This window comes from Esox lucius, chromosome 22 (assembly GCF_011004845.1).
Source record: "Esox lucius isolate fEsoLuc1 chromosome 22, fEsoLuc1.pri, whole genome shotgun sequence".
NCBI classification, from domain to species: Eukaryota; Metazoa; Chordata; class Actinopteri; order Esociformes; family Esocidae; genus Esox; species Esox lucius.
In genome coordinates, this window is record NC_047590.1 from 11,730,014 (window position 1) to 11,742,494 (window position 12,481).

Consider the following 12,481-nt stretch of genomic DNA (forward strand, 5'->3'; position numbering starts at 1 on the left):
TCCTTCCCTTTCTCTCTCCTTTCCTCTCTTCCACTTCCTTTCCTCCCAAGCTCCTGCTGTAACCAGGAGTTACATTGTCGCTCTATCAAAAAGAATGAGCGGGGCCTACCTCTTGTCTTTCAGATGCCTGAGTTTAAATCTAAGGCATATATGAAACCTGCTTAGAAACACTAGGTGGTGGAAACGTGTTCTCTGTAGGGTAGAGTTGAACTCATACAGCGTCACTAGCATTCTTTGAAAATTGTACTTGTAGTTCTGAAAAAAGAACTGAAGAAAGGATATAACGTCGGTATTAATTAACCACGATCTATCTTTGGGCCTGAGGCCTTTAGAATACCTAACTTGAAAATACCTGAGCCGATCCATTAGTAATCTATTCAATCCACAACCTGGAAATGTTACACTGCATCAACCACTGTGAGTCAAAAACCACCAGATTCTCTCTCTGCTTTCAATCCCACTCTGGTTAATGAGATACAGGGTGAGACAGCCCAACCGTGCCCGCTCTCTCCTTGTCTCCCTGTTCCTCCCTTTCAAAGACTGAACTCACTCTCCCATTCACTTTCTCTCCCCTCTCTGCTTTTTACATTTTCTCTCTTTCTCTCTCTCACTGTGTTTCCTTTGGGCCTCAGAGCGTGTAGTAATTCTATCTGCCGGTTCTCTCTGGCCTCCTACACCCAGGGCTTAATCCATGCATGTATGCAAACACACATGTCTTCTCAAACAATCAGCCCGTCACTAGAGCATGTGTGACAGGCAGCCTACGTGCTTGTAGAGGGTGTGTGTGTGTGTGTGTGTGTGTGTGTGTATACTGTATGTCAATGTGTGTGTCTATGCATATAGTGCGTGCATGTTTTGGCATGTTTGTATGTGTTTTGGTGTGTGTGCATGTGTGTGTGTGTTTGAATACTTGCACACGTCTGTGTCTGTATGTGGTGTCTGTGTGTGTGTTGTCTGTGTGTTATGTCAGTGTGTGTTGTGAATGGTCAGCTCTCCTTTGGGCCGGTCTCTGGTGTGTCACACGAGGCCTCGCTCCTCACAGCCTAAGTATTATCGACAAATGAATCAGGCTGCGATGCGTCGTCCCCCGGCTCACCCCCGCGGGATTCTGGAACCCACGTTGACATGCTGTCACCTTGGTAACTGCTGCCCCGGTGAAACGGCCTGCTGGGATAGCTGACCTCTGCTGGCGGGACGCCGCGAGGCTGCAGGGAGCGGCCACGTGGCAAGGAGATGTCACCTCCACTGGAGGCCCCCCCGAGGACGGGCCCCTTCAGCGGCCCCGGCCATCGATCCATCAGCCCCGTCGCCTCTCTGTCCTGCGTCCTCGTCAACGACCGGAGCGGACCAGCCCCTCGTCGCTCAGGGAGGAGAAGTTCCAGACAAACATGATGAAGGGCTGATGGATCATTTCAAGGCCAGAGGTGTGGACAGAGACACCAGAAGGCTAGTAGATTTAAATGATTATTTTATTGGTTATGAATGGAAATGGGTTGCTTAAAACTATGATCTTTTAACATTTCGATGATGAAGCACACAGGGGCGATCAGATACCCTTTATCAGTTGATGTACTGCAGAAACCCGGTTTATGTTTTTGGAGTACAGTATATTTTCTCCACCGTGCAGTCACCACCAAGAGGCAGCAGTGGTTCGGTAAAAACAGCAAAAAACGCTGTTTTTTTATATGTGACCTTATGTTTGTGCCTCAGTTCACATGCTGGTCTGGTTGGAAAGAGAGAAACTAGTGAGACTAACAATGCGGTCAGACATCATCTCACCTCCTTAGATCTTTGCCAACCCCTGAGCTGTGATGTCATCTAGATGACTAAGGCTTTTTGCACTCCACTGCCCTCTGCTTCCTTGGAGTAGAGGCCTGGGAATGATAGTAGTGAGGACAGCAGAGGAAAATCACTGGTCAACAGCTTCATGACAGAAGTCAGAGAATAGGAAGAAAGGGGTCTATTACCCCTTTTATGGAACTGACGCTCGCTTGAACCTTATTGGAAAAACACGAGGGCGATGCGGGTGTTTGACACACTTATAGCCACTCAGACAAAGCTGCTGTTAATGGTGTGGTGGAGAAAATGTGTAGATCAGTTAAACATCTAAACTAAGCAAAATGTATTTTTGAGCGATAGTCACCATGAAACAACAACAAACAACATCATATAATTTTCAGTCAAGAGAGGCCTCGGTATATATTCTCATAACTTGCCTTCAATATTTTTGCAACGAACTTAACATACACATTAATTTGATAAAACGTACGGTTTTAGTAGGGCACTACATTTCATGAGAAATGCTTCCAACATACAAACGAACTGAAAGTAATATAGCCGAACTTTTTAGGCCAAACCTTGAAAATGGATCGGTGCTGGAAGTTCTCTGAATTTATTGAAGGTCAATACACAAAAGGTTTTCAATGTCGAATGTTGTTTATTGTAACATATCAGGGTTGTTTTATCTGACAATTTAGAGCAACAGTTCAATAAACTTGCACGCAAAGCTCTAACTTTTCCCGTTCTATGCGATAGAATACAAGTCAAAGAGGTTATTACATAAGAATTTACACAAACATAGTATCATAAACGTAGTATGATAAATATATTTTATTTATCATACTACGTTTATGATATTAATTCAAATACCATATATAAAAACAAATTAAAATGATCAGCCCACTATGAAAGCCCTTAAAGGACAGTTAAAGACCAATACATTCAGATTAATTTTGTAATTCATTTTAAAATTATGGTTCCATATCTAGCTTTCATTATCCTTCCGTTATTATCGTTATGATCTGTAAGTCGGCAAAACAGTATTTTCTGTCGTTTTGACCAAAAAAAAAAAGCCGTAATATTGATTCGGTAATTAATGCCAGCAGATGGCGCTGTAATGTCATGGAAGCTTGGAGTTCGACATTGACCCCACATATATTTCATACATCAGACAGAAGAACAATAAGACAACACATATTTTTATAAATACATTTTGTACGACAGACATTTGACATTAACCAAAACAACCCATCGTAATGACATGCGTTGTAGTAGTTTCCTGGTTGTATTTTAAGCGCAAATAAGGGAAAGTGATTGGTGCGTTGGCAGTGTAATTGTTTGAGAAAACACGTGAAACACGGCTTAAACGAATAAAGTTTGATTCGGGTGAATATTTAAAGCATTCATCTTTTTCGCTTTTTTCTTATTTTCTTTATAGTCTATAAAAAATATTAGTGATCATAATAATAGTAATAATAATAATCTATAAATAGTAATGACCATAATGTAAAGATAACAATAATATCGTTTCGATTATTATGATTAATTGTAATTCATTCTTACTATTAATAGGTAACGTATATTCTTTTTTAAAAAAAGAAAGAATATTGAAGGCAAATCAGATTTAAAATGCCCTTACTATTCCTCAACTTAATATATATTTTAATTTAAACAAATATATGTATCCAAAGTATAATGCTAAATATAAATAGTCAAAAACACAAACAAACGACAAAATCTAGGGATGCGCCTCTAAGCAGGTTCTCGTCTCGGTGTAAATGACGTCCTGACCGCCCTAAAACGGAGGTATAGATTGGCCACTTTGGTGAATGATGCCATGCCTCTTCATGTGCGGAAAGTTGTCTGCCCTAAATCCACGCGGTTCAACTTGTGTAAGAGACCTTGCAGAGCAGACCAAAAAATATGTCATCCTTGGTCATTTCACAAATGTCAAGTAAATTCATATGACTGTGTGCTGAACTTAGTGATCAACATGCAGTCTTCTATATGGTGCGGGAAGACGTGAACTATTCGGCCAGTTACAGCTAACCATATTTTCAGGTGGTTGGGTGTCAACCCGTGTATCAATTGTGTCTTGAAACAGAACAAGTGCATTTCTTGCTGTTCTTATTGTAGTAACTGTGTTGGAACACCTTTCTTATATGCCTTTATAACGGTATAAAACTATTATCTGTCTTCGGTCTTTGTCTCTTTATTGGTGTTCATTTTTGAGGATCTCACATCAGTTGCATTTAGGCTTATAATTAGGCCTATACCTTTTGATTAAATGAAACAAGGAAAAACAAAACATTAATGATGTTCCATTTTTTGTATTGTTCAGACAGTAAAACAGGTTAGCTAAGAGTAGCATACTTAAATAGACTCTATTCTTCATATCTATCCTCTGCGACCACGAAACCATGACCTGTACAATTTATAGAAAGGAAACCCCAAGAGTCGCGTCACGCCATACATATTTTAAAGCATCCTCCTCCATTCTTGCGCGTGAGAACATCGGGTCCACGAGGCAAGAGGGAGACAGAATTAGGAGATGTTACCCCCCCCTTGCAGCACACATGATGCAAATCCGTGGAATCCAATCTGTGCTTTGTATGGTCGAATCTCCGAAGCCATCGCTGTCAGAACGCCGAGTGATAAATTATACAGTAGGCCTATATTCTCCGCTTATTACATGATATTACAAGTCACCTTTTACACTACAACATGTCACCCTTTACATGTCACACTTTGCGCTTTAACTGGGCGCTTTAACTGTGCCTGACTTCTATGTGAAGGCCAGTAACATATACATTAAAGGCTGAGATGAGACTAGAGGGAAGTCCCAACTTTTGAAGAGATCAGGCGCTTTGTACATCTATCGATTATTCACACATCTTCAAGCAGTTTGAATCTTGAACCAGACATATATTTATAATTATTAAAATAATTATTACTATAGAAATAATAATAATAAAATAATAATGTGCTACTGTAGGCTTGTTTGGTTATTGTATTGTAGATATTCAACGTTTTGACTGTGCTTAAGTTACTGATCATAACAAAATACATCACACAAAATCAACCAACATAATGTAGGTTTTCCATCGATAAGTTATAATATCCTTGGTTAAGCCAGTTCGAGTTTATTAAAGGTTTTAAAATTAACTCTATAGAACAAGGTAGTTACCTGCGGGCAATGCAGTGTATGAAGAATATCAAAAGCAAACGGTTTTTGAGTGAGACTGCAGTCAGTGGCCCACAAAGGGAAACTAAGGAAGTTTTTGGCGTCAAGGGCCATCTCCAGTGAAAAAGAGCTTAACGCAGAAGTTCTGACATAACAGATAACATAACATTAGTAAATTGCCATATTACCATACCCATTACATTTGGCCTATGAAAAGAGCGGCACTAAGTGATTTTTTTTTAATAAACGAGAAAGGAGAGTAAGAAGATGAAGAAGTTCGGTTTGGAATAGATGCTTGTCATTTCTCAATGACTCATGAGAGATTAGAGAACTACCAAATACATATAGAATACATTCGATGTTATCATCATATCAATCAATGGAAGAACATGAGAGGGCTTGGATTTGTTTGTGTGTGGAATCTATCACCGGTAGAAGAGTATCGCAACAGGATATTAACTACAATAGGCCATCGAGGAAGCCTCCCCACGGAGAACAACGCCAGTTTAATTCATATTCATGTGGACGGCACGTGGGATAAATAGAATATTAGGAAAACAATTGTGCGGTTCATATTTTGACTGGGATATTCAGGAAGTGTAAAACAGCCTACGTTGCATGATATAACCTATGTGAAAAATCACTAAAGATACGATTACCCAAACCATAGCTGGGCCAATAATTACGGGAAATATTCATTTAATTTGACCAATAAAAACGTTCAGATGTGTTACATGTGCACACAAGCCAACAAATCTATAAACGATTAAGTCTTACTTTGCTATAGACTGTTATTATTTTTTACTTCTGAAGCATATCATAGGCTACTATAATATGGGCTCACGTAGATGTGCTCGCTGATACCAAACCACATCAACGTTGATTAACATTTCTTCAAACAACCACTGCCATGGTTTGGTGTGGTGGCAAAACATAAAATATTTTATATATGAAAACATCGTTATGTTGGACTCCATACTGTTGAGAGAATGTCTAAACCGGGGTGATGGCTGTGCTTCCCACCTTACCCAGGACACAATTGGTTACGATTTAAGAGAAAGTTGTACAGATTACAAAAGGAGAAATATCATTGTGCGCTAGGGACAGGTCAGGTTTATAAGACCAATGAAATGCTGAAAATAGGCCGGCTGGGCGAGAGATTGTGCGTAAATCGAATCTAGAACTTTCATACACTTTTGGACTTCTTAACGTGTCACCCTGCGAAAGATACATTTTTAGAATCCTATAAATGTGGAATCCTTCAACAAAACATACACAACTGGCTGCACAAGTAACTTGCCCAGTATGAACCGTACATGCACAATGCATACATATCACATAACTAATGGCTATAACGAAAATACTATAAAGCAATATATATTACAATCGTTTTACGTTAGCACAACAATGTTTTTATTATGATAAAAACTAATCTTACGCTGATGAACAACTATCACGTAAATTTCAAACCGAAGTAGTAGGATACGCCCCATGTGGCAAAATGTGAAGAATATGGTAGAAAGCATAGACTTCATTGACACCATGTGCCACCTATTTATTTTATCGGAATTTTTCACAGCAAAATACAATCAATTGGTTATCCCACTAAGCAATTAGTGAACAAATTAGATTATATTAGGAGCGTTGGTGCGTGAATAAAGTTGTTAAGGCCTGTATGGTCGCGTGTGTGCTTACTATTACACTGGGCAATTAGAAATATCCAAATTAAATATATTCTTACTTTTTACATGTGCATGCTTATTTTACTTAATTAGTCTACATTTCTTGATTGGTGTGCATAAAAATTGCCTATTGCATGTTGCATTTCAGTTCGACCCAGACAGCATGAGTCTGAACGTTGGCTGTAACTACCCATCTCTTTGGGATTCCACGGATTTGAATTATACCTAATCTACCCGCGCGTCTTGACGGGCACTTTTATTAATGGGGACAAAGGAAAGTGATGCATAGTTCTTCTATAACGTAGAATTCCGTTGCTAAGCAACTAGTGTAGCCTATGTGAAATCATCCGCGAAATTTAAATCTTCTAGCGTGGATTTTGCGTTCTGCTGAATAGGCTACTCAACTCCAGGGAAAAGTTGGAGGGCCAAGTGTATTTTCAAGATTTAGGCTTTGTCTTAATTTCAGTCTCAAAAACTAAATCGTTTACCTAATAAACGTGATAGCCTAACTTATGCTGTGACATGCACCATACGGTATTTGCAGATATAGATTGCCATTGAGTGGCCTACAATATACCACACCCGCTTACTATATCCCATTGGCTATTAGGCTAGTAAACAGGACCACGGTGCCTCTGTATCTATATAAGCATTATTTATTTTTTTGCTTCATATATATATATATGTGAAACCTAATGAATATGTTAACAAAAAAACATACAACACAACAAAACATTTTTTTCCTATAAGAAAGCTCTAGGCTCAAGTCTAGAATTTGACAGGCCTAATATTAATTGTTTGAAAGCACACTACCCCGGAGCCTGTCAACCAATGAGAAATCACAAATGTTCTTTTAATATTAGGGTTATTTTAAACTATGACATATATATCTATGCAAATACAATTATTGGTGACATAATAAATAAATACACGCTAAGTATTCGTCCCCATGACCTTTGTGTTGTTAGTATAGGCATTAGATTTATTTAGAATTTAAATAATCTATGAAATATGTTTACGATAATGAGAGTCCGGAAGTGTTACACTCAAGTCACTGGAATATTAGAAGATAGAATGGTCCCTGCACTATCTCATGGAAGAGCACACACCACAACGAAAGCCTAAACAGTGTAGGCCTGCATTTATAATTTTACTAAACTAAAAGGTAGAAAATTCAGTGTTACCACTTTAATAACATAATGACAACGATGGACATAGCAGTTCTAGTTTGTTTGGGTGTGCACATGTATGAGTGTGTTGGATGGAAAAACAGAATAACTTTGATTTATGCGCACATTTCCCAAAATAACAAATACTGTTTTTCAAAACATGCGGCCCAAGAGAATAAACTTCCACTCTGAATATAGCCTAGATACTGTATATAAGACTACACTGACGCATCGAAACAAAAACACTCCAAAACCTTTAGACTTGGCATATTGATTTAAATAAAAAGGTCCGACTGCTATACCGACTGAGGTATGATTACATATTTTATGAACAACATCAGTAGTAGATACATCTCCCTTTATTTTTGTAAAATCTGACGCAAAACTCCCGCTGGTATGCATCATTAACCTGAGCCCTGGAATACGATACGCTGGATCCTCAATACTGGGCCATGAGTGAAAGACTCACGCGCAGTCGATGTAAACAATGCATATACGGATAAGCTACATTGAAATGACAAGTGTTAAAACAGGATGATAATATATGCCCAGAACCTACAAATTCTACATAATCAATAACGTTATCGGATGCCTCTGCCCTGATAAAGGTGAGGACGCGACTTAGATGATGGTTAACATAATTTTTGAATAATAATTATTCAAATATTACCCTGTCAACTTGTCAAATATAATTCACTTTGGGGCCCCAATAACGTTGATCAGAGGTTCACAGTTCCAAACTAGGCTACATTCTTTCATGAATATATATATTTTTTATGTATGGGCTATGTTATGCAAGTCTGAGATAAAAGTATTTGGAACGAGAAAATGCAACTATTTATTTTCCGATACCGTAAAATAATATCTCTAATGCATGCCTCCTTAAATAAAATAGTCAAATATGCATTTAAAATATAAATCTCAAAACACACAATGACGTAATTTCATTCTAACAAATTTATTGGTCTCAATTAGCTCGTACGGAATCACTACTGAAATTAAATTACAATCAAATTATCACATCAAAACATACCCTTATTACCTAACAACTGTCAATGTCAGCTTATGTTGATTTGTGCTCCTTTTAGAAACGATAATACAAAATAAAATAAAACAAAACAAATAAAGTCAACAACGAAAACAGGAAAGCAAAACATCTTACACAAAGTTCTGGGGGAAAAATAAATTACCGTTTGGAATAATTTATATGTATTCCGAATAAAATAATAAAACAAGTCATTTTGATGAAAAATATAAAGTAAATAACTCAGATCAGCATTTGATCTAATGAATCTATATTGCCGGCTTTACAGAGTCTGTTGTTTATTAAAACCTACCAAAGAATACTGCTTAGAAATGGCAGCATTATAGTTACAGCCACAGCACCCATTCAGTCACACTTGGCAACGGAGGAGAGAAGAATTTCAAATAAGTGCAGCTGAAGATAGTCTTTTCAAATGTCTCTTTCTATTTCTTCAAAAAAATCCATTCGCGGTGTTCAAGTCCCGTAATAAAAAACCCATTTCAAAAAAGAGGCGATCTTTTAGATCAGATGGCGGGGACAGTCCTGGTGGGTTTATATTTTACCATTAGGCGTGGAGGGCCTCAAAATCCCAATTCCTCTTTGTGAAACATTAAACCGTGCAGTCCTCCCCGCAAAAAATACGTTGGAAGCTTCGTGGATGCCACTGTTCTTCGTATTGATGCTGTTGCAGTTTTTGTTCCTTTGTTAAAGTAGGGGTTTAAAACGTCCCATTTTTAAATATACAAATGCCTGCTTCTTTTGTCTTTCGCAAATCAGATACAGGGTAAAGGGGGATATCTTTTTTAAATGCTAATACTTGCTTTGAAATTTCCAGTTGGTGTTGTTAATGCGCCAAAATTACCTGATGGAACGAACTGGTAGTCACCCTCTGGTCGCTCGGTTCACTCGGCCCAGTTAAACTTGCATCTTTTAAGTAATCTACTAAAAAATGTCCCTGAAAGAAAGAGCAAAAGGAACCTTTTAGGTTAAGACATTTCAGGGTCTGGAAGAAGGTTAACGATGCGTTTTTGGGGTTTGGGTGGAAGAGGGAGGGGGTTGTTCTGGTGAAAAATATATAACACATTTGCAGTCGTATTCATATTTCCTCACAATCACAGTATCAAAAATGTGTTGCTATCTTGACGATAGTCTGTGTTTTATCAGTTTTAATTTTATATAAAATATTTTTTAGTCTTGTGTTCTGCTCTATGTCTCACTGAACATTCGTTTGCAGTCCATGGAGGGGGGCGGTGTATCTGCACTCACATTGCCGACCTGCGAGTACACATCCTCCGGCGTCTGTGGCACTCCTGGGGGCGTCATCCTTTTTTCCTTCTGTCTCCTATTGCAAAACCACACTCTAACCACTTCTTTCTCCAGCTGTAAGTTGTCCGCTAGAGATGTTATCTCTTGGGCCGAGGGTTTGGGACATTTTAGAAAGTGGCTCTCCAAAGCTCCCTTTACACTCACTTCGATGGAGGTGCGCTTCTTTCGCTTCCTACCTTGTGCGGCGATCTTGTCAATGCTGGTCGGGCTTCCAGTGGTCGAATCCGCCTCCTCCAGCCATTTGTTTAGCAATGGCTTCAGCTTGCACATATTTTTGAAGCTGAGCTGGAGGGCCTCGAACCTACAAATGGTGGTCTGAGAAAAGACGTTCCCGTAGAGGGTGCCTAGGGCCAAGCCCACGTCCGCTTGCGTAAAGCCCAGTTTGATCCGGCGCTGTTTGAACTGCTTGGCGAACTGCTCCAAGTCGTCCGAGGTCGGCGTGTCCTCATCCGAGTGCGGGTCGTGGCTGTTCACGCCTCCGTGATGCTGCTGCTGATGATGTGGATGCTGGTGGTGGTGGTGGTGGTGATGGCTGCCGTGGTCCAGTTCTGGGGTGTCCCCTCTTACCAGACCCGGATGCACCATTCCGTTGACTGTGAAGCCCCCAGGGTTGGAGTAGATCAGCGACTGTTGCTGCTGCTGTCCCCCGGATATCGAGTTGATGTGAGCCGCGGTTGTGCTCCCCCAAGCCCCCGCATGAGTCTGATGGGGACCTAAGTGTGAGGGCCTGTGGTGCAACGCGGTTCCCGTGTGTAGATCGTCTCTTCCAGAGTTGTTCTTCACGTCCTGCTGCTGTGGGCTGCCTGTCATACCAACGGGACTCGACGACCAAGGCGACCCGGCTTCGGCTGCTGCTACAGCGGCTGCAGCGGCCGCAGCCGCGGCATGCGGCAGGGATGTCACCCACTGATGGGCATGGCTCAACATATGTCCTCCGTTGCTTGCTGCCATAGCCCCCTGCATGAAGTCACTCTGTACCATCTTTACTGTGGGATCTCCCCTGTACCCACCAGACACCGAAGTAACCGCAGCACTGCCCGGCTGCATACCACCACCTCCAGAGTCAGAATGCACGATTGAGCCCGACGAGAGGATACTATTGCTGGACAAATAGGGATTGGAAGCCGCGGTGGCCATTCCGTTAACCCTTAGGAATATGTTTGTTGATTACTCCCTCCCTTTTTCAGTTACTTTTTTCGAGCAGGCAAATTGTATCTCATGAATTATTCAAACTTTAAAAGTCTGGGTTGTATTTTGGCTAATAACATCGACTTGTTCTGTTGCTAAACGATAATGGAATGAAAAGGATAGCAAAAAGGAATAAAATCCGTATTTGTTGTGCTTACAGCATTCATGTAGGACAAATAGAAATAGATAAAATATCGATGCATAAAAATCCAGGTTTTCAAAAGCCCTTTGAAACCATGTGCAGTCCGTCGAGAACGTTTAATCGTCTTCAGAATGTCTCAGAATTAAAATTAAAATACAAAGAAAAAAACTTTGCCCCAACAAACTTCTAGTGGTCAAAGAAATTTCGCAATTTCTCCACCAAATACGAAGTCCAAGTGTATGTTCCTATTGCAAGAGAGAAAAACACTAGCACTGGCTCCTTGGTTCTTTTGAAATTTAGCCGCTGAGATTTCCCCCTTGTTGCTTTATTCTTTTCTTTCGCTGTTCCTTTTATAGAACTGTAGAGACTATCTCTTTGTTCTGTTTTTATGTGTATAAACCTGCCAAACCGCTAACTCCCGCTGAAGTACAATCCAGTATTACAGTGCACGGCGATGGTTGCAAGTCTCTTCTCTCATTCGCTTGTTCACTCTCTCTCACTCTCTCTCCCTCTCTTTCTCTTTCTGACAGTTCGCTCAGTCCCTCCCTCAAAGCTCGAGGACACACGAATGTTTACCCTGTGCCAAGCCTGCGCACATCGTTCACGTCTCCCCCAGCCCCCCAAATACTAGGAAGTCGAGTGCAAGACTTCCATTGATTGGATACCCGGGGAGTGATTGACAGGTCTCGCCAGCCTAGCTCGAGGCGCGTAAACCTTCTTCCGGCCGTTCCAATTGGTTGGCTTTTAATTCAATCTAAATAAATAAATAAATAAACAGCTTAAGCAAATTAATACAAAAGGAAGGAATTAAATGAACAAAAAATTATAAGTGTGTAAATGAATAAAATATAGGCTACCTTTATATCTACCCTTATTAGCAGGTGGGACATATACATATTTTATGCCATAACATAAAACATGCCACCTTGTTAAGAAGGTGTTTAAAACCGTTATTGGTGTTCATTTACATAATTATATATTGGATAT

The 12,481-nt window shown here is 40.0% G+C and overlaps 1 protein-coding gene across 2 annotated transcripts; it reads right to left on the minus strand.

Moving 5' to 3' along the window:
- Nucleotides 1–1,819: 1,819 nt before the first annotated feature.
- On the minus strand, nt 1,820–12,209 carry pou3f3b (POU class 3 homeobox 3b). Of its 2 annotated transcripts, none has more exons than XM_020042090.2 (3): nt 10,105–12,209; nt 9,701–9,793; nt 1,820–1,874 (listed from the first exon to the last, which is right to left on the minus strand). In XM_020042090.2, the coding sequence occupies exons 1-3, from the start codon at nt 11,299–11,301 to the stop codon at nt 1,827–1,829; spliced, it is 1,338 nt and encodes a 445-aa protein (XP_019897649.1). In that variant the 5' UTR covers nt 11,302–12,209; the 3' UTR covers nt 1,820–1,826. The 2 variants fall into 2 exon arrangements, with proteins under 2 accessions (XP_019897649.1, XP_010884575.1); XM_010886273.3 differs by lacking the exon at nt 1,820–1,874 and adding an exon at nt 8,754–9,538 and having other exon boundaries at nt 10,105–12,208.
- Between the last annotated feature and the right edge of the window lie 272 nt (nt 12,210–12,481).